Source organism: Salvelinus fontinalis, chromosome 36, assembly GCF_029448725.1.
Source record: "Salvelinus fontinalis isolate EN_2023a chromosome 36, ASM2944872v1, whole genome shotgun sequence".
Lineage (NCBI taxonomy): Eukaryota > Metazoa > Chordata > Actinopteri > Salmoniformes > Salmonidae > Salvelinus > Salvelinus fontinalis.
In genome coordinates this window covers 7,358,674-7,381,889 of record NC_074700.1, presented here as the reverse complement: position 1 = coordinate 7,381,889, position 23,216 = coordinate 7,358,674, and the positions used below count along the sequence as shown (strand labels likewise).

At 43.5% G+C, this 23,216-nt stretch overlaps 1 protein-coding gene across 2 annotated transcripts in view; it reads right to left on the bottom strand.

Moving 5' to 3' along the window:
* mllt3 (MLLT3 super elongation complex subunit) overlaps positions 1-23,216 on the bottom strand; it is a 41,969-nt gene that overhangs the window by 5,652 nt on the left and 13,101 nt on the right. For both annotated transcript variants that reach the window (XM_055900522.1, XM_055900523.1), the window contains exons 3-7: positions 11,649-11,731; positions 11,247-11,390; positions 10,378-10,416; positions 9,165-9,293; positions 6,160-6,753 (exon numbers count right to left, since the gene is read on the bottom strand). In XM_055900522.1, the coding sequence (XP_055756497.1) occupies positions 6,160-6,753; positions 9,165-9,293; positions 10,378-10,416; positions 11,247-11,390; positions 11,649-11,731 (989 nt within the window). The remainder of the gene's footprint in view (positions 1-6,159; positions 6,754-9,164; positions 9,294-10,377; positions 10,417-11,246; positions 11,391-11,648; positions 11,732-23,216) is intronic.

Below are 23,216 nucleotides of genomic sequence, written 5' to 3'. Positions count from 1 at the left end.
TAAAACGCTTGATATGGCCGTCTTATGAATACACCTGCTGCAACAAAGAAACGGTGGATTTAAAAATCGAAGAGAGCCTGAATGGAGAGGACAAGATATTTTCCTGAGGCAACAAATAGAATTAATTGAATTGGAGAATTTCCAGGTGATGGATCTATGTCTGATATGGCGGGGCTTCGGTTTCCTGTCTGGCCTGTGAGGTGTGCTGCAAGGCTGTGTACAATTTCCATTCCAAATTGGGGAAGAGTCAACAAACTTCCATTACCACACACAAAAAACTCCTCCTCCCCTCACTTCTACCAAGATCTGGGCTGAGTATTGATGCTGCCAAGTGTCTGGCTGGCAAGTGTAGGGGTAAGCCCATTAAAACCAAGCCCCCCTGTGGGGTCCCACAGAGTCATGAGGGAATCTTTGATGTTCTCTCCCTTTCTTTTTGGAGCATTTTACAGCCTGTTTGTCTGTCTGGGTGTCTCGCTGACATCAAATGCATGGTCAGAGGCCTTGGTTGTAAATCAAGAGGCTTTTCGCCGTCTTTGGTTGTCCAGCCAAAAACGAGAAACTTGTAAAAAATAATAAAGGGCATTTCAGAGCTTGTGGAGAGAGCCACGTTAAAATCATCTGGTCTGGCATTTGTGCTGTGTCCCAGACAGAGAGAGAAAGAGAGCGAGTGAAGGAGAGAGCTGGAGATTACCAAGGCCTATCCCTTACCCTTCACCTTGCCTTGATTAATAGCAAAGCTGTAACGGTACAGTACATTACTTTTTTAAAGCTAATGAAAAAGTTACTTCAATCAAAACTGACAGACAGCAAATGTGGTGCAACAGCTGACAAGATGCAAGAACCAGCCACTAGCTAAACATGAAACACAGAACAAAATAGCCAAACTGCTTAAAATTCCCACTACCATTGTAAAAATAGTTAAGTGAAACAGCACAGACATACTACTAAAGTCAACTACATGCCCATAAAATAAGGAAGAGTATTATTTGTCAGTGTTATATTTTAGCTGGCTCTTGAAGCACTGTGTGGGTTAAACCAAACGTGACTAAGTCATCATTGGTTTCGTCCTCCATATCGCAAGAAATCAGCCACAACTCAACCCCTCAACATTTTTTATGTAAATAAGCAGGGAAGACCGACAGAAAAAATAATTAAAAGGGATAGTTTAGACAAATTACACAATGACAAATTGGTTTCCTTACCATATAAGTAGTCCATGGACACGGTATGACGGCAATCCATGCTTTGGTTTAGTTTTCCTGTCACTGTTTACACATGCTAATGTTTTAGAATGTGGAACAAATCTCATTCAAGTCATACCGAGTCGATATTCCCCTCGACCACGCACACAAATTGAGGAAAACATTATTTCCCATTCACCACTGTTGTAAGAGAGACAACTTTATGTAATTCTGTATAACAAAATATTGACAAACATGCCGTGTTGTTCAATGTACATGTAACCAGGTAAAAATCCCAACCTACGGTTCGTAATGCTCCCACGTAGGGAAATAAAGCCTGTGAGAAGAGTCCTGTTACCTCAAGCTATTAGGTGTGGGAGAGGGAAATGTGGGGACCCGGTGTCAAAGTAGGCTACACGTAGTTGTGTGGAAAACCTTTTATCACAGGTAAAACATTTAACTTGTTTAGTATAGTGCATTTGTAACTCAACTCACTACTTGTAGCTGTATAACGTTAGTCTCTTAGTTTGCGTCTTTGGTTTTGGCAAGTTTAACGTTCCGGTCGGTAGCTAGCATATGGCTGCTAGCACCGTTATAAGTAGTGAGAATGCTCTGGAGCAGGCAATGTTGAAAAGTAATTTTTAGACATGTTGTACTTTTCTTACCAAATATAGTTTTGTAATTGACTAAAATAAGCAGAAAAGAAAATTGCGTTTCAAAACGTTTCTGCTGTGAGCCAATGGGGTAACCAAAGGTTGTTTTCCCCCACAGGCGGGCAGGGCCGCGTCATTCTATCTAATACCGACTGGGACTATGAGACCGAGAAGCCTTTTTCCCGCATCATGTCCATATAATCCGAAAGTATACAGCATTGATTGTGAAGCTCAGCAAAATCAAACGATTTGAACACGATGCGCGAAAAATGCTAATATCGGTCGGAGGACGCGTGACTTCACTTTCGCATCTCCCGAGCCCTTTAAGGGAGTTGCAGCAATGAGACAAGGTAGAAGTTGGGGAGAAAGGGGGGGGAACAAATCAATTGTATTTTGACATATACATGTCACACCCAGCTAAAATAGTTTTTTCACAGAAGATACCAAAACTGATTTGTAGGGAGAAACAGAGCTGATGATTAAAGGCCAAAACTGATTTCTTCCAATTCTCCAGCAGAGGTCTGTACTGTAGTACTGTGTCCTCTCCAGCCAATCAGTAGCATTTGTTGATTAAGTATGAGCCAGGGAGAAATGGAAACTAGTAGGAGTGCATCCCTGGGCTAAAGACTACAAAATACCACGAGAAAAACAATACAGTATCCAGCAGACGAAATAGGCAATGACAGACAATGCATCCAAGTGCGTGAGTGTGACCACATGGTTGTGTGCCTGGGAGCTTTAAACCTCATCCAAGTGGAAGACTGAGGGGAAAGGCACTTTGAAGCTAAATGACAGATCATTTTCTTGTTTGATCTGTGGCCCTGAGACACCACACAAAGTAAAGATAAATCTACTCCTTCCCCCGCTATGACATGCAACTTCCAGGATGTGTGTGTCTATGTCTGCTGACTGTAGAGGCTAAGGCCTAACCCTAGACAGCAACTCGAACCAAAGCGACTGACTTGCTTGCCTAGTACGGTTCAGCCCTGGGGAAAGCCTTCTCTGTAATTCGTTGTACTACACAGGAGAGCAAGGGGAATACGAGATGGAATTCCATTCAAATTCTAGAGGCGTGCGAGCAGCCACAAATCGCCTCCCTGGCTATGGGGATACAGCCTCTTAATCTACGGGCCCGGGCTGCCAAATAGAGCCCTCTCTAACCCCGGTCTCTGAAACCGTATACCCTTGTTACAGTTTATGAACTTCTCAGATCCAAAGACTTAGTCAATTAAGAGGGCCAAAGATTAGCCTTCATTCATAATTATGAGGTCTTCTAGTGTGCTGGAGTCAAAAACACCGACAGAAACCGAGCAAATGGACCTCACGTGGTCCGAGTAAGAAACCCACATCTTAGATGTCCATTTTCATAGCACGTAAGGCCATTAGCCTATTTTTAATACTTTTTTTGCAGACATTTGATTTGCACCTAAACCAGGAAACCTACAGATGTCTTGGTTTAAATGTTACTTTTCAAAGTGCAAAAGCTGCAGCAAAGGAACATCGTTAAATATGACAAACTCTCGCATGGTGGCGGCAAGTTTGTTTGTAGTCAACTAACAATAAATTAAAATCAGGAAAATACAATATGTCCCTAGTAGTGCAGTTATATCCCCATTGCAGCATATTTTTTCTTTACCTGTGCTGCAGGGAAACTTTCAATCAGCCCAACTGTAACAAGGATAAACAACTTCTCTTCCCAATAGACAGTAGAAGGCCCCAAAGAAACATCCACCATTCTTTTCGCGAGAGAGCGCGAGCGAGAAGTGAGGACAAAAGGTAGGGAAACTTCAATAGTCGTCACCTCCGACAACAAACATGCAGCTGGTCTACTGGTTTATGGGCCCGGGCTTCTTCAGTACATCGTAAATCTCACAGCCATTCTGCTTTAGGGGCTTTTGTCTTGCCTTGCTCAAAGCCACCAAAGCAGACCTCTTATAGGACAATAAACAGGACTTTAGTATTAGGTTGCCCCCATCAATCTGCCGTCTCCTCTCTTTCAGTCTCCCGAAGCCACCAGTTATTTGCACCGACTCTTGCACCGGTTCTATGCACTCACTGGACTCTACCCACACATATTACACTAACGCTCCAACACACCACAAACATGTGTATTGACGCTACAGACACTTTCACACGTTTCAAACATGCTGCTGCTAATCTGTTTATTATATATCCTAATTGCCAGGTCACTTTACCCCTACCTACATGTACATATTACCCTACCTCGTGCCCCTGCACATTGACTCGGTACCTGTACTCCTTGTATATAGCCTTGTTATTATATTGTGTTACCATTTCATTTTTGTGCAAATTTTTGTACATGTGACAAATACAATTTTATTTGAAGTGAGATACAAGTACAAGATGAACATTGCTGGACTTGGCAAAAACGTCAGTTAATTCACTCTCAATTCAGTGGGAGGTTGATCAAACAAGGTCGTTTCGATGTGAATTAAGGTACCATGCGCTTTGTTTGGTCATGTAGTAGGTCAACCTAACAAAAGTGACTGTTTAACTCATGGACATGTAGCACTCCACTAACATAAAACCAACCACAAACCACACTATTGCGCTGAGAAAGAGTCAGGAAGGCATGCAACATGTGCAGTGTGCACAGCCTACACATTTTGTATTGATGAGGGACCAACTTGTGTGTACTATTGCGCAATAGTAGGCCAATGCTTATACCGGAGTACAAATTCATGAAACAGCCTGTGTTTCCATTACATGAAAGAAGTTAACCTAAAATACAAGCTGTTCATATGATCTACCCATGTGTAGTTGTGGGGCCTTCATTAGACTTTCTTCTTGTTACTTTCTCCCTCCCCTTTGGTGGTTTCCCCCAGGCCTACATAGCGTGGCAGAAGCACAGATCAAATGAAGGTTCGCGTTAGGCGTAAGCAGGGATAGCCAGGACTGGGCCACCAGAGTCGTCAAGGCAGCTTGTGGAGGACTGACCACCTGGCATTTGTCTCCACTCGCCCTGCACCCACCCCACTTCCCATTTATGACCATTCCTGTAGGGCAAATTCCTCCATCCCCCCACCAACACCACACATTTGGCTTTGGGCTGCAATGGCTCTGCTGGTTCTGACGGGGAAATGGTTAAGGGAGATTAGCACCTGTGTGTGTGTGTAATGTATTTGTAGCGGGACTGGTGAACACACCATGGGCATGAAAGAAAATTTGAAAGCAAACAGAGAAAGACAATGGGGTGCTTACTGACAAATGCAGAATGTTTGCCCCCTTTTTCCTCTTTTCTAAAAGGCAAAAGATTGAAGAGGAGCTCTTGGCTATTCCTGGCGTCCTTCTGCATTCTCCTTGGGTGCCGTAAAAACATACATCTCCCAGCTTGCCTTTGCTAATAACAGTCCCCACTTTGTTAAGATCCTTTACTGAATGTGTGAGGAGCTGGCAACACACTGAAAGGCCTACTGATTTCTCTCAAGGTCTAAATATGACTGTTATTCTCATCTTAACACTTACAAAAGGAACTAGACTGTGGTATGTAAAAATAATTTCCCAGATCTCTAATCCTTTGCACAGAGTATCAAATTTAACCAAATTGTCAACTAAAAAAGAATTCAGAACGCAACAGTTGACCATGCAACCTGGATTTAGCAGAACATTCTAAACCTGCAAACATTAGTCGCTTTGCATGGGCAGCTTTTTTGGATATGTCAAAATGAGGCACTGGGAGGTAAATTCATGAAGGTGGGGTGGTTGTTTAGGAGGTATCCATTTCCTGTTTCCTTCCAAACAAAAGCAGCCCCTCTGCAGCTGCACAACAACCATGTTTATGAGCCACCCCCTTGGACTCGGTCATTAGATGTTTATTGCCTGGTCATGCGGAGGATGAGACTGACCAACAGAACAGACCCACTTTTAAAACCAGAGGATTCAATAACCTTCTTACCGCACCAGGCAGAAACTCCACTCTGCTACCTAATACTAAAAAAGTCCAGTAGGCTCCATGGGCATACTCATATGGTAATGTGCAAAAATGCTAAATAGAAAGATTGATTCCTATCGGTTGATCCTGAATGTGAAGCCGTAACAGTACAAACAAAATGGACACACTTTATTGCTTCAAAAGTACACCTGGTTTCACTACTCACTGATTTGAAGGGACAAAAACAAGCAGACACTGGCCACGAGGACCAGAATTGCTCATCCCTAAAGCAATTATAAAAAATAAAATTTACCTCTTTTTACAGCTACAGAGTAGAGCCCAGAAGACATGAAAGTATAATTCAACTCTTCCAATGTGGTCAAGGCAGACGGCACAAACCTACAAACACAAAATACATATAGGCTCCACTCACATCTGATTTGGTGGACATATTGTCCTCCATGTCGGAGTCGTTGGCGTCCGTCAACTCCGAGAACGGAGGTAGCGTCGGCGCCTTCCTGCGCTCCCCCAGCGCCTCACCGCCGTCCACCCGCAGTTTAGCGGGCCGCACCTGGGATTTGTCCTTCAGCAGTTTCTTATCCGAGTAGTGGGACTGGGGGTACGGCAGCAACGAGCCCCCCGGTGGCTTTAACGTCAACTCCGAGAAGCCCTTCTTGCGCTTTTTGGTCAGGTGGTCCTCGCTGTCGGTGATGGACAGTCGCTTGTTAGTCCCTGTCCCATTCCCAGCCCCGTGCGAGTAGCCCCCATCCTGCCGGTGCTCCTTGGACATGGCTTTGGGCTCCTTGAAGCCCATCTTGGGGATGGGGGGGTTGTCCCGAAGAGGCTGGTTCTCTTTGGGTTTCTTGGATGTATCTTTGGAGGCTTTGCTTGGTTCCCTGCTACAGTCTCTGAAGGCACTTTTGGGCTCTTTCAAAGGCTTGTCCTTGTAGTCCTTGGAGGGTTTGTGGAGCTTGGATGAGCTGGTGGTGGTTGTGGTGAGGAGAGAGTCAGATCCTTTGAAGCCGTCCTGCAGCGAAAAGCACATAGATTAGGTCTCAATTTATTTGGATGGTCTCCTATAGGATGGTCGATCAAGCTATCAACTTTAACTCATGTGCAACAACAACTTCTACGGTTACGTTGGGATTTGAGCTACCTTTAGGTTTAATGGATAGTTGAACAGTTTATTGATATGATTCACTAACTAAGTGATTATCTGAATAACAAGTTCTACCATTTGGATTAAATACAGCCCGCACAAGCTACGTACATAATGAAAAAGTTTAGTTCAGCCCTAACTAACACTCAGACGATTGCACACTGGCAAGAGGGAAGATGGAGAAATCCCGTCTCAGGGTCAGTGGACACGATGGGGCAAACACCTAATTAGTTTGTTTGACCCACTTTGTTGCTAATCGTCAGCATGTCAATGAGCTCAGCTAATAACTCCCTTGATCCATAGCGGACGGTATGGGCCTAAAAGTACATTTTTGATCAAGGGCTTTTCTATATACACCACTGAAATTAGTCTTCCTCAACTGTTGACTAGATATCCAGGGAAATGGTTAGGGATGATGCAATTTGAGGTTTGCCACTTCAGTGAGATTTGTTGGGGTCAATATATATTTTTTAAACACTACAGGGAATTATTTACTTGGCTTCCAGCGCTGAAGGCTTGATTACAATGCTCAAATCAATGCGCCCCAGACAAATAAATGAGCACAGAAAAGGTTTGGTCTGGTCATGGCATTTTAAAAGGAGTCTTAATACTTTGTGTTCATTTTGAGAAAGCCCTTGTGCCACCCTGGGGTTCAGTACTGCTCGCTCAATAAAGAGCACGTCTATTCTAGAAAAAAGAAAAGAAAAAGGATTTACTTGAGAAAAGAGCTGGGAACTTGTTTTGTCCAGAATGTGGGGGAAGGGAGGGAAGACTCAACAGCTGTAAGTGCGACCTTAGTCGGCCGGTGAGCAAACCTGGAAATGGAAGCGACTAAAGCCAGTGCATTCTCTTTTCACTAACTAAACGACACAGGCTGTTTGTCCCGGGGTCACGCCTGCTGGCCCCCCGTCAATATTTCATCAATGCCATGAAGCCATTAAGCATGTCTAGACGACAGGGGGGGGGGGGGGGGGGGGGGGTTACGACCTGCCCAAACTACCTCCAAAACCCTTTTATTTTGCTCCTGACCCTGGGACCTTTTGGACGTAAAGCTGCTAACCCACTCACAAAACTACTCCCACCAACAAACTTTAAAGGCCATTTATAGCAAAGTTTTACTGGTCTGAAAGTGATGCGCTTCGCCAATAACAGCCCCAATACATTAACTGGCCACAAAAACAGCACCCAATCCCTCCCACTGGTACTTGCCACTCCAGAGTATATGGATGTGTGCATCATCTACTTTACTGCAGTCTACTTGTTACAATCACCTGCTACTCAGTACTATGTACAGAGAATATTACTTTCAAAGCTGCTTATGCACCTTATAACTGTCAAGGCAACTGAGAAACGGTTCTTTACGCATTGTGCTGTTTTGTAGTTATGTGCAACAATTGAGTTTTGGTCATTTAGTCTATAAAAATGCACTTATAGTCAAGTAAAACTTGGCAGACTGCCCATAGCAATCAGTAACACTTAAAAAAAAAAGTTGGGTACAAGTGAACTGGAGGGAGAGGAGACAACAGTAGGTGTATTGCCATTGGACGTTAGTGGAAGATAATGGTAGAACTACTGTGCGTGTGTGACCCCTCTGTGCCATCAGTAATCCATCACACACGCACAGTCTGTTTGGATTGGAAACCGTTTCCATGTGCACTGGGCCTCTCGTAACCCAGTCCTGCCAGAGTGGGCTCTGCCAGGCCACGGTAAATGATACCATTTAAAGGGCCTAAAAATAACAAGTAAATGGAAGCAACATGCCAGTTTATTGACATGTATGATTTACAGCCATGACGGATAATACCACATATGCATCTAAAAAAGTTGGCTTTCTGAGACCGCTAGAGAACAATTGCATCACAATGAAACACTGATACGTACCAAGCTTCAACAGGCTTTAAAACTAAAGTGACTTTTATATACTGCCTAATTGATACATTATGGCCGGTGCTATAACCGTCATTGGTAGCATAGGACTTCAGTGTGTCTGAAAGTTATTGGGAACAGGACCATGTGGTCTCGCAGCAGCCAAGAAATGCAGAGTTGAACGTCTTTTGGAAATCCACAGAATTTAAATACCCTCAACATCTTTGAACCTAGCCAAGTATGAGTTTAAATATTCTAAACACCTTTGAACCCAGCCAAGTATACTGCGATTATTATTATTATTTTTTTTGGGGGGGGGGGGGGGGGGCTTTGAAGTGGGAGTTCTTTGGGAAGAGTTTGAGAAGAGGGGGAGTCGGTCTAGCCCTGGTCTGTACCTGGAGACCGCTACTGACCTTCGACCCTGGGAAGGCCTTGCTTTTCTTAGCGTCTGAGAAGGTCAATGTCAGGGAGTTGCTGGGGAGGGTGGGCAGCTTGAGGTGCTGGCCGAACAGAGATGTGGAACCCTCCTGCATTACCATCACCTGGAAGTAAAACGGGGTCATTTAGCCAACGCCTTTATCCAGTGACATATTTAATATATAATGTAGCCTGTGGGAATCAAATCTACAACAGAAAAATAATATAGTAATAATACACTGCAGTAAAAAGGGCAGAGAAATTAACAGAATGATATTGTCCTGATGTGGAAAACAGTTTTCTATTCTATTGTATTTTGTGCCCACATGGTCTGGGAGTGAAGAGCTTAACCAATCTATTTGAATATCAAGTACAGCATGAATTGGACTGTTTCATAACTCCTGCTTATTATAGCTGCTTGTGTGTAAAACTAAAGACTGCTTGTGTTTGGATATTTAAACAATTTTTTTAGGGAGGCTAGCAGATTATTGTAGCGTTCTTGTCGATGCCAAGAGCAGCAAACCTCCTCAAAAAAATAAACTTGTCCACTTAACACGGCACGTTATTCCTGGAACTGCTCACAGACAGTCATTACTTTGTATGGAATGACAGTGAGCACACGCGAGCAAAGAAAAGACAACACAGCTGCTTCCCTGTGTGTCTAAATTTGAGGGTGCGTTTGTTTGTGGTGTCACTTCAACATAGCAGCCGAGGGAAGAATAAACACATTTCATGTCTTGCCTAGCAGCAAGATCTAAACAAAGGGTTAACACTTCACTGGGAACATGAGGCCCGTTTCTCTGAGGTTGAAATTATCTGCTGTGAGTCAGCACCAAAACTACTTAGTAAGCATTTCCTTTGATACAACTATCCCTACCTTTCAGTCTTTCCATTACCCTCTCTCCAAATGAAACCAACAGATGTCAAACTCTTTTAGGAGGGGGATAACAGAGCTAGGCGGGGTGGGTTCTGCCTTTACAATGGTAGGGGGAACACTGGGTCAACAACATGGGGAAAGTCTCAGAAATAATAGAAGCTTGCCCAACTGTGCATATTGGATACAGGTCTTGGATACAAGTCTATATTGTCAAAGCCAATCGTTGTTAATGTCATCGTGAGTGGACCAATAGCATTGAAGCTTCAGTATCAACACATTCTTGTGTGTAAATATCTCAATTGGAAGAATGTTGCAGTTCACATAAGTCTTACTTGAGAGTCGTCCAAACTTCTTTTGTGAGGATCCCGTTGCTGTGAAGGACACACATAAAGCATGTTAGTGCACTCACACACCACTATTGGAGAAAGCCTCAAAACATCCAGAGAAAGCTGAATAAATGTGGCTATGGCAAACCAGTCCTTTCTTAATTAAACCATGTCAGTCAGCGCGTCTTTTTCCAATCGTATTTGTTTCCTCTGAAAAGGCCTGTAGACATTAAGGTGTATGATGTCATGCGCAAAACCAAAAAGCATTGGTGTGTTACTGGAATGAGCATGGAGAGTGGCCTGCTAAAAATAAAAAAATAAAAACACTCAAGACCTTACAAATTACATATGTTCCTGAAGCGATTGTCCACAAAAATGTTTTGGGACATTCCTATGTGGGCACACAAGGTTTTCGGGAGGGCAGTGGGAAGAAAATAAAATAAAAAGCACAAGACCGTTTGCCTACCAATGGCTGGCCTGATAAGCCCATTTGCTTACCAATGGCTGGCCTGATAAGCCCATTTGCCTACCAATGGCTGGCCTGATATGCAACCGACATGGTTCATATCTCGTGGCCAGCAAGGTCAAAGTTCTTATGTCATCTGGATGTTTTAAAAGTGTTATTCATTGCGTTACATTCCCTTCAACTTCTGATTTGTCATTTAATAATACCTCTCCAGGGGTTGGCCATACTGGATATGAAGGCCTATTCTCAAGCCCTGCTCTCACAGCTGAATCAGGTGTTCAAGGAAGGCTGGAGCAAAAGCCTACCCATCCAGTATGGCCACCTTATGGCTATTAAGATACACACCAGCTATTGAGATGCACCCCTAGTCAATTTCCATCTCCCACCCCCCAGTCCTGTCATCTTGTACCCCGCCGGCTTTAAGCAGCTTCCTGCGGAACTCCTCCGTGGGATTGTTGAAGGTGAGCTTCTCGCAGCGCAGGTGATTGACTGGCGGGTGGCCGTCCAAGTGTAGAAACAGGTCGTAGTCGAAGCGCACTTTCTTAGGTTCTTCCTGAGAGGTGCAGTGGGACATCCGTAGGAACAAAAGAAAGGAGAGAAGTCAGTTGGGTACCAAAGTCCAAATGGTAAAATGTATATTGATAGAGAGATATATATTTTTTTGCCATTACCCACAATTCAAATGCTACTTTTAGATTATTAAAGGTCCCAATGTGGGATGATCATGGTCTCTTATATATCAGGCTAAGCCAAATGTTTAAGGGTTGGAATCTTTAGTAAGCAACGCAGGTCAAAACCTTGTTAAATGTACCTTATTTCTGAAGTAAACTTCAATGGGCAAGATGAAGCCTGCGTATCCAGACTCTTCCACTTTATAGGGTGGATCCTTGCACACTGAAATATAGAGAGAGGGAGTAAAAAAAAGTGCTTTTCAGTCAATGCTGTGTGTTCACTTGTAAATACGTTATCCTTAGTCCTCTGAAACAATGACATGAATCCCGTGTGCTCTCTGTGTCGGTCACCACTCAGTGTTTCTAATGTGTCGGTCACTAAAGCCTTAAGAAAATAAAAAAATAAGTGGGCGAGCTCCGACAAGCTCCTTAGAAAAAGTGAACGTGATTAGAAAACAAATCTAATTCCAACCACAAGCAACAGCAAAGTCTCAAGGTACCAATTACACTGCTCAAAAAAATAAAGGGAACACTTAAACAACACAATGTAACTCCAAGTCAATCACACTTCTATGAAATCAAACTGTCCACTTAGGAAGCAACACTGATTGACAATAAATTTCACATGGTGTTGTACAAATGGAATAGACAAAAGGTGGAAATTACAGGCAATTAGCAAGACACCCCCAATAAAGGAGTGATTCTGCAGGTGGTGACCACAGACCACTTCTCAGTTCCTATGCTTCCTGGCTGATGTTTTGGTCACTTTTGAATGCTGGCGGTGCTCTCACTCTAGTGGTAGCATGAGACGGAGTCTACAACCCACACAAGTGGTTCAGGTAGTGCAGTTCATCCAGGATGGCACATCAATGCGAGCTGTGGCAAAAAGGTTTGCTGTGTGTGTCAGCGTAGTGTCCAGAGCATGGAGGCGCTACCAGGAGACAGGCCAGTACATCAGGAGATGTGGATGAGGCCGTAGGAGGGCAACAACCCAGCAGCAGGACCGCTACCTCCGCCTTTGTGCAAGGAGGTACACTGCCAGAGCCCTGCAAAATGACCTCCAGCAGGCCACAAATGTGCATGTGTCAGCATATGGTCTCACAAGGGGTCTGAGGATCTCATCTCGGTACCTAATGGCAGTCAGGCTACCTCTGGCGAGCACATGGAGGGCTGTGCGGCCCCACAAAGAAATGCCACCCCACACCATGACTGACCCATCGCCAAACCGGTCACGCTGGAGGATGTTGCAGGCAGCAGAACGTTCTCCACGGCGTCTCCAGACTCTGTCACGTCTGTCACATGTGCTCATGTGCTCAGTGTGAACCTGCTTTCATCTGTGAAGAGCACAGGGCGCCAGTGGCGAATTTGCCAATCTTGGTGTTCTCTGGCAAATGACAAACGTCCTGCACGGTGCTGGGCTGTAAGCGCAACCCCCACCTGTGGACGTCGGGCCCTCATACCACCCTCATGGAGTCTGTTTCTGACCGTTTGAGCAGACACATGCACATTTGTGGCCTGCTGGAGGTCATTTTGCAGGGCTCTGGCAGTGCACCTCCTTGCACAAAGGCGGAGGATGCGGTCCTGCTGCTGGGTTGTTGCCCTCCTCCACGTCTCCTGATGTACTGTCCTGTCTCCTGGTAGCGCCTCCATGCTCTGGACACTACGCTGACAGACACAGCAAACCTTTTTGCCACAGCTCGCATTGATGTGCCATCCTGGATGAACTGCACTACCTGAGCCACTTGTGTGGGTTGTAGACTCCGTCTCATGCTACCACTAGAGTGAAAGCACCGCCAGCATTCAAAAGTGACCAAAACATCAGCCAGGAAGCATAGGAACTGAGAAGTGGTCTGTGGTCACCACCTGCAGAACCACTCCTTTTTTGGGGGTGTCTTGCTAATTGCCTATAATTTCCACCTTTTGTCTATTCCATTTGTACAACACCGTGTGAAATTTATTGTCAATCAGTGTTGCTTCCTAAGTGGACAGTTTGATTTCACAGAAGTGTGATTGACTTGGAGTTACATTGTGTTGTTTAAGTGTTCCCTTTATTTTTTTGAGCAGTGTATATTCCTCTTAACATTATTATATATTTTTTTAAAGTATTAACCTACATTGTCATCAAGGTTACTTTCAGATTACAAACACAAAGCCCTTACTGTGTGTATGAGACATTGGCACTAATGGGAATTGGAATGTCTCTTGCTGCCAGCCATACTTGCTCACAGCTTCACACTGCCAAGGTACTACCTGAAAGCGCTCCCTCTACTGGGATCTCATTATAAACATGAAGACCATTTCCGCCACCAATCTGATGCAACACGGATACCAGAAACTCTGGGCTAATATTAGATATAAATACATCTCAAATCCTGGCAGCCCACGACATGAAACGCTTGGTTCCCATCAAGCTCTTCAGGACAAACAACCTGCGCTTCAGGTCAGATGACCCCCCTCGGACACACCTGTTTGTCATTCCCCACGTCCCTGGGGGCTTTGCAGCAAGACTGCCAATTAGTCTGCATGTTCAGTCAGTGTGTGTATTTACTGATAGAAAGGCAAATTTAAGAGAATCTACTAGCCCCCTTTCAACATCTTTTAGCTTTTGTTCATCTTTACGGAGTAGCATGTGCAGCATAACCATAGTATTACAGTTTGTACATTGATAAGGCGCTAATATACAATGGGCTCCTTAGCTCATTTGGAGGAGTGGTATAGTATAAATTCAGTCATTATAACTCTGTCAAGGTCAGACAGTCTTTTAAAAAGGCAGTAAAAGCAGGGAATGGCAGGGCACAGCATGACAGACAACCAACAGGCATAAACAATACATTCAGAGAAAAATGGGTTTTTAAATGACTGCGTTCTCCACCAGTGTATGCCAACCGTTCAAACTAGCCAAATCTGACAAATTGAGAAACGGTTCTCGAAACGTCAAAAAAAAAAAAGTGTTGAAATGGTCAAAAAAAAGTACTCGTCCCCTACAGAGTCCTGGCTGGCAGTAACCTAGTACAAAGAGAGAAAAATCCAAGGAGCCAAACTGCAACGTCAGACAGGAAGTCAGTTGTTCACATTACACCAGCTCTAAGCGCCACCACCTTCGGGTTGACTGATGGCTAGACCAGAGTCAACCTCACTGCTGGGGTACACGCTGCCCCAGAACCCAATAACGCTGAGCAAATATTGTGGGTCGTGATTAATTGCGTGGTCGGGTCAGGTTCAATTACATGTGGCTAAAAGGTTCCATTCACCGTAGCCTGCCGAACTTATTTATGTAGAACCTGGAAAATATGAGTTGAGGATGAGATGAGTTGCACCACACAGAAACATAGTGTGGGATAGTCTGGGCTCTGTCTGAGCAGTTCTCTTTCACATATATAAGCCTCCGACATTTTCCCCCCCATGTGGCGGTGACGTGGAGAAGCAGGTTTGTCGACCTAAGAGACTGTCTGGAAGGTGTTTCCTGAGGGTTAGCTAGCATCAACACCTGGTCTCCCACTGTGTCTCCTACTTGTTGCCCAGGAAAGAGCACCCCTATCATTTAACACAGCAAAGCTCAACAACCCATTCACCACATGACCTTATAGGCCTTTTCTCATTTAGATTTGTTCAACTCAAGGAGGACAGTCTTCCGCTTGCCTACTAAGGAAGACACTTATCAGTTCCCGGGTCACGGAGGGGAGAGGACGGACTTTTGACAAAAAAAAAAAAAAACACCATAGTCTTGATAGCCCCCAAAGTCATTAGGGGCTGTAATGTACATTTTTGGGATTCGTCAAAAATGTAGGATCCCTGCTGCATGGTAAATCTCATGTGGCAACAAAACTGGATAAGCAACCAGTGAAGAGTAGATCACCATTAGAAGCACACTGCTTTTAATCTACACATAGCAACAAGTGACCCTAGAATGGAACTCATTAAATTGATGAGAAAAGATTTACCAAGCCAACACATTGGCTATGTTACCATCTCTGTGTGCGTCACAGAAAGGAAAGGTGAAGAAGGAAAGCAAATTAAAGGACTGAGCTTTGAGCTGTGGGAGGAGTTTGGCTTGGCAGTACCATCTTGGCTATGGTTCCCTAGTCGAAATTGAAAAGGTGTACATGTGAAGGAGCAACTGGAAGGCAGGTTAGCGTTTTTTGTAATGAATCTTGTTCTGGAGGAAGCTCTGCAGAGTAGTCACTAATTGGCACAGCCTAAAAGTTATAAAATCTGATTTTAAACCTAACCACACTGATAAACCTAATGCCAAACCTTGACCTTCAAAGACAAATTCAAATTTTTGTTTATGACAATTTTGACTTTGCAACAGGCACATCTAGCAGAATGTTCTGCCTACAGGACAAGACTCATCCCAATAAACAACATGCAACTGGAAGAGCAAGGTACACAATACACTCATTGACCTGTAACAGGAACTTTGCCAACGATTAGAGCAAAGTTTGGAAGGGAGACAGAGGGCCAGCCTATTTATTGAGCAGGCCGAGGTACTCACTTTTTCTCCCCGTGGATCAAGCCGAGATGTCAATCATAGAACAATGCCAGTCACAATGCATTTTCCCTTTCCCCAGAGACTGGTTTGTAATGAGCCAAACGTTGGACATAGAACTGAACAGTACAATAAAAAAAAGTTGAAGACATCTTGCAGCTACTTCACCAACAGCTCCTTCCGCTCATGAAATCAGATGTTCCCTCTTCCCCTCCCCCTATTTGCACCCCCTCATCTCAAATGGCGAGTGTTTAACTTAACCTCTACGGGATCGGTGCCCTCCCCCCCCCGGGACGGTTGAGCTAACGGTGCACTGATGTGATTAGCATGACGTTTTAAGTAACACATTTCCCAGGACAGACATATCAGATATTGCCAGAAAGCTTAAATTCTTGTTAACTTCTTCGGGGTAGGGGGCAGCATTTCCACTTCTGGATAAATAGCGTGCCCAATTTCAACTTTTTACTCATCGCCAGAATATAAGATATGCATATTATTAGTAGATTGATAGAAAACACTCTGAAGTTACTAAAACTGTTTGAATCATGTCTGTAAGCATAACAGAACTTATGTAGCAGGCAAAACCCCGAGGACAAACCATTCAGAATTTTTATTTTTTGAGGTCACCGTCTTTTCAATGAGTTCATTGGGACACCAGATTAAGGGACTTGTTTGCAGTTCCTACCGCTTCCACTGGATGTCACCAGTCTTTGGAAATTGGTTGAGGTTATTCCTTTGTGTAATGAAGAAGTATGGCCATCGTAAAGGAGGGTCACTTGAAGTAAATTGTTTGAGAGAGGAACATTACCAAAAAAGTTGCGTCAGTTTGTTTTCTTTTTGTATTGAACACAGATCATCCCGTCTTCAAATTGATCGATTATTAACGTTTAAAAATACCTAACGTTGTATTACAAAAGTAGTTTGAAATGTTTTGGTAAAGTTTACATGTAACTTTTGATATATTTTGTAGTGACGTTGCGCAAGTTAGAAGCTGTGTTTCTGGATGAAATGCGCCAAATAAATTGACATTTTGGATATATATCGACGGAATTAATCGAACAAAAGGACCATCTGTGATGTTTATGGGACATATTGGAGTGCCAACAAAATAATTTCGTCAAAGGTAAGGCATGAATTATATTTTTATTTCAGCGTTTTGTGTCGTGCCTGCAGTGTTAAAATATGCTACTCTTTGTTGTGCTATCATCAGATAATAGCATCTTATGCTTTCGCCGAAAAGCCTTTTTGAAATCTGACATGTTGGCTGGATTCACAACGAGTGTAGCTTTAATTTGGTATCTTACATGTGTGATTTAATGAAAGTTTGATTTTTATATAATTTTATTTGAATATGGCGCTCTATTTTCCCTGGCTATTGGCCAGGTGGGACGATTGCGTCCCACCTACCCCAGAGAGGTTAATCTAACGGCACTGTCCAATTTACAGTTGCTATTACAGTGAAATAATACCATGCTATTGTTTGAGGAGAGTGCACAGTTATATACTTGAACATGTATCGATAAACCAATTAGGGGACATTTGGGCAGACTTGACACAACATTTTGAACAGTAATGCAATGATTCATTGGATCAGTCTAAAACTTTGCACACACTGCAGCCATCTAGTGGCACAAATCTAAATTGCACCTAAACTGCAATACTACATTGTGGCATTTCAAAGACAAAAATAAAAAGCATGTTTTTTTCTTTGTATTATCTTTTACTAGATCTAATGTGTTAGTCTCCTACATTAATTTCACATTTCCACAAACTTCAAAGTGTTTCCTTTCAAACCTTGCTTCAGGTTCTGAGTTACAGGCATTTTTAACATGCCTTTACTGCATTGTGCTTAGGATTAGTGCCATAGGTTTAATTACGGAATGCTTTCTCTTCCCTAACAGATGCACTTAACGTCTGTAAAGTAACTGTTAGAATACAGATTATCCACTTGCACTTTGCGAAACTTTACCCTAAGGCACTTTCAAGAGAAAATAAATACATCTGTCAAGTTGATCCGTCAAAGCGGCTGAATAAAAAGCTTTCGTAGAGGACATGCTGTCATACTCCATATTGTAACTCATATGGGCCTCCGTCTGCATATGGAACAACAGAAACATTGATGGAACAGGTACATACTGGTAACTAGTCAAATATTGACACCTATACAAATTAGTTATATTTCAAGCTCTATTCAACAGCGCTCACACTTGCAGTTTAAAAACCCAAGTAATTTGAAAGCTAGTCTTTAGTCTGACTATTTCTACTGGTTGACATTTGGTCCATGACTCAGCTGAAACACCATTATTCATGGAACTGCAGCCTTACCGTTCCTGTTGTTCCATAGGCAGACGGTGCACTAGCTGTGTTGCATCATTTAACTGGAACATCTAGAGATTCTAGTGTCTAAGGCCATCAAGCCACAGTGAATCACTTCCATTTTTAATCGAACGTCCCAGCTGTGAGGTCTTGAATGACAGGCCGTGCAGAAAGGTCAAGCGTCTTCCCAACGGGAAAGGATAGCACAGAAGATATTAAGAGGTGCTTTCAAGTCCATTTTAACGTCCAACTTTAAAAGAATTACAACTGTTGACAAAAGCTCTACAGAATCAAATGAAGTTGTGATAAGGAACAATAATTATCCTGAAACAAACTTCTGCACATCGAGACTATTTAATAGTGGCATGAGCTGCTCAATCTATGGAGAGTAATGATTAGATGCTCCGCAGAGGCGAGTCCTCAGTCCGCTGCTGAACATCTTCCCTCACCCTCCCCCAAACCACTGTGGTTACCATGCTCCACACAGGCCAGTGTACAACCAAGGAGAGGTCACCTGCTCCCCTTTGGACTAATCGAGTTAGCAAGGGACTTAAGACGCAGGGGGCCAGTTGCTAAGCTCGTAGGAAAAAGCCAATGCCACAAAAAAAGGTGTCACCCAGGATATCCCCTGGTCAAGCAAGTGCTAAACTATGGAAGGCTGCAGGTTATGGCCTTAAAAGAGTTGACTGAAGAGTTCTAGACAGTATTGCACAATGCTCATGTAAAGGGGGGTGGAGTGTAGACCATGCTGTGGCCTTCATCAAATCTGCTCATTCACTTGGCCAAGCAGCGGCCGACCTGAAATAACAAACCATTTGCAAAATTAAAATTGGTTTGACGATAATTGGTCCCAGGCATGGGCTTAATTACCACAGGCGCGACGCTCTCCGCTCCCCATTTACCTCTCCCTCTAGCTTTTTTCTTCTGCACTGTTGACCTATATGACTGGCTGCAGACTGATGTACAAGCCCATGAGCAGCCCTCAGCCCTAGACTGATTACAGAAAAATGCTAATCTAAGCATTTTCATTAGGACCTAACTCAATGCCACAACATGGGTGTCAGTCTGTCCAATCAAAAAGGGGAAGGAAGTAGAATGTCACAACTGTGATCTGAAGAGAACCGCCACTAACAATCTATGGCTATGGGGAGTTCATTTATCCTCATTCTCTATCATTGTATCAAACAAGGCTAATTCCTCAAGCAGACTGCTACACAAACACCTGAAAGTCATCAGCACCAAAACGTTCCTTATAGTTGAAGACTTTAGTGTAGTTTTGACCACTACTGTAGCAGCAGGGACCAACCTGCCCTGGCAACTCATGCGCTAATCAAAGACATACAGCCTGTTTCCTGCCAGGGCCCAGCTCTTGTTCATATAGGCAATTTGCTCCCTTTTGCCAATGCCGAGTGGAAGTTTGAATTAGTGGAGAGAGACGGTCCAATGCTCAGACAAAAACAACCATGCAACGACAAAAGGAAAACGAGAAAAGACAGGGAGAACCAGGGATGAAAGCGCTTCCCCAAAGCACATCTTGCCATTTGGGGGTGGGAAGACAACATCTCAAAACACACAAAAAAGGTGTGATTCCTCACCTACCATATTGGAAGACACCAAAGACAGGGAGGGGGTTGTGTCACTGAAGCTACAGGGTGTCATGGTAGCAGCGCTCAGACATACACAAAACACTCAGTGGGATTTCTCCTAGACTGACACTGGTCCTGAGAGAGAGAGATGGGAGACCTCAGGGGGAGTACATGAACAATACCAACCTCGTAACCAAATCATAAACATCTGTCACTCGGATACAGTGGACCACTTCCTCAAGCTTCCCTTACGATGTCACACAAGTCACGCTTACTATTCTACCTGATTATAGTACAGGCACTATCAGTGTGGGAAACTAGTCTTTTAAGGGCATGATGGTTGGATCTCATGAGAATAGTATGGCCTACTCCATGACTACAGCATAAAAAAATAAATGAAAGTTCCCTCTAGTGCCTTTCGGTTTCCCCATGGTTCCTACACATATACCCCACACCCTCTTGTTCAGAAATAGACAACCACAGAACTCTCGCCTAGATCTTGAGGGTGCAACTTCCCGTCCCATACACCCCTTTACGCTACTGATCCAAAACAGCTGAATGTGAGCGTACTGAATGATGATTCAGCGGCCAGGCCGACGCTGATATAAAAGGGGTGAACAGTGAACACGTGTAGGCAATATCCTCATTCACCAACCACAGCTGAGCACAGAGGGAAAAACACTAAACACCAAGCTTAACAGTCCATGGCGGACCTCAAAGTAAACCCCAAACGAGAGCATTCTTTTTATAGTCTTAGAAAACACTACTCATAACAAGACTTCGTTTTTAATTACGAAGATCATTAATTAGAAAGTCATTCAACGCAAGACAAAGCATTTATAGTGAGCAAAAAAAGACACCAGGACGCTCTCAACAGCATTAAGTCGTTATGCGAACAATGGCATGATACCGGCCAAACCGATTGGGTTAGGTCAGTCTGCATGGGACCTTGACTGAACTCGGTATAGTTTTCCCACCCAGTCCCCTCTTAGATTTGTAGTGTCTCCCTGATGCCAGCTATCCCCTGTAATTGACCATTAGGGGCCAAGATGGTAAGGGGATACATTCCTTTAGCCCAAAACCCCACACCAGCTCACCACACCCCCCCTCTCCAATCAACGAACGAGGGCACAAGGTTTACTAGAAAACAGGGCGCTCACACGCCGTAATTGGCACCATACCAGGGTGATCGGTTGCCGGGTAGAATTCCATTAGGGTTCTAATTAAAAGGCCATTAATGGTGGCTGCGGCGACCAATTTCACTCCCTCGCAATGCGATTTAATTTCCTGTACAGTATAGTTTTCAGCATACCTTGAACTCCCTGGCTTGTAAAAGGCTTAAGAACGCCAAATCCCCCCCCCCCCCCCCCCCCACCATATTTTACCCAGGGAGCCTTGCTGTCAGCACAGCGGCTAGCCATCGGTCAACAAGGCTATTGGTGGTCCCTCTATCACTCCCGATGTTCAAGCTGCTCCCCCAGCCTTCAAAAGCACTCCCAGACCAGCGCCGCACCAGGTTTTCATTTGATTCTTTGTCCTGTGTAGTGCCACTAATACTGGAGGCATGATGGGAGATGACAAATATACAGTACCAGTCAAAAGTTTGAGAACACCTACTCATTCAAGGTTGTTTTTTTGTTTTTTTTTCATAGTATTATTTCACAGTTTTGATGTCTTCACTATTATTCTACAATGTAGAAAATAGTAATAAAAGAAAAATCCTGGAATGAGTTGCTGTGTCCAAACTTGCCTGGTACTGTATATTTTTTATTATTAAACCATTTCTTATAAAATCTGTGCTTTTGAAACGAACAATGTCCTCTAATAGAATATAGTCATCCAGTACTTCTACAAATTTCTCTACTGGCTTTTTTTTAAAGAAAAACTGGCATTGCAGTTAAGGATGCATTACATGGAAGGACAACAAAGCTATCAGGAAACGCAGGCAGTTGCCATCACTGCCAACCACCTCGCCCACCCAGGAACAGAGCGCGTGAAACAGAACAAAGCTGGTGTTGCATCACCCGTTTGTCATCACTGCCTCCATGCCGTCGGATTACCCCCAAGCTCCTCTGTACCAGAAAGTATTTCCCACTCTGCTTTAACTCCTTGTGCTGCAGGTGGGGAAGATGAGCACTGCACAAGTCATACATATGGTAGATGGGACGGTTCATTTAGACAAACTGCAAGGGTGTCATGCTCACAATAGACCTAGTCGAACAATGCATAAAATATATGGTCAAATCTTCCCAATAGCCCTTTTGTAGACACCTTTTTAGAGAAAGTCTACCTTGAGATTAAGGGTCCACTCATAATTCACAAATTGCTTTATAGATTAGGCACAATGTTGCTGTGTGAAAGCACTTATGAGAAATTGACAAGTTGCTTCGGTCATATTTTAAAAGTATTTCCAACCATTCTGAATCAGATATTTGAACGACAAAATATTACTTCTACTTAAGTTACAGATAAGGACTGCCAAAAGAAAAAGAAAAGAATAATATTTTTTATTAAATCCTTTTTTAAAAGCAGTAACGGGGCAGTCTTTGAAAAAGTGACCGATTACAAACAATAAGATTAACCTGTTCCTTGGCCTAAACTAAAATAAATGTATTTCTGCCCCGATTCCTTACTGTGCTCACCACATCCCTCACCCCCCTTACAGATATCCATCTATAGCAAGCATTTAGACACGTGAAATTATTTGGAGTGACGTAAGAGGCATCTTCGTCTGCTTGAGTTCATCTGCCCGTTTGTCTGAAACCGATGTGTTGATCCTACCGTCTTGGTCAAAGTCTCTGTTGAAAAATTGATTCTCAACGAGCCTAACCTGGTTAAAATATTTTAGACAATCTGACATGGCCTAAATGCAACAAAGTAAAACAATTGGAATCTGATGGAAACCAGGAGGCGCGAAACGAAAAGGAGACAAAATAGTTTTCATATCGTGAAGCCACATTTAACTTTCATGAACACAGAATCAGTTTAGTACATCAAGACAGTGCCCAAGAATAACTAATAGGCATGACAGAGTATGGCAGGGGTGTGTAAACCTCAAGCGGATGACAATTACTCAGTACTCAAATTCCAGTTCAACAAAGCCAAACACCTTGCCATTTGGCTCATTAATGAGGCCCTCACACAGTGCAGCAAGTCTTGACTAAAATGTTCCAGCTTCAGTTAGATGCTGTAAAGTAAAAAAAAAAGATAACAAAAATAAATACTAAAATGTTTTATGGTGAGCGTGAGTGGGGGATCAGGAGAGAAAGACCTGCCAACAGACAGCCCTTATAGACAATTCATCAATAAAGCACTTC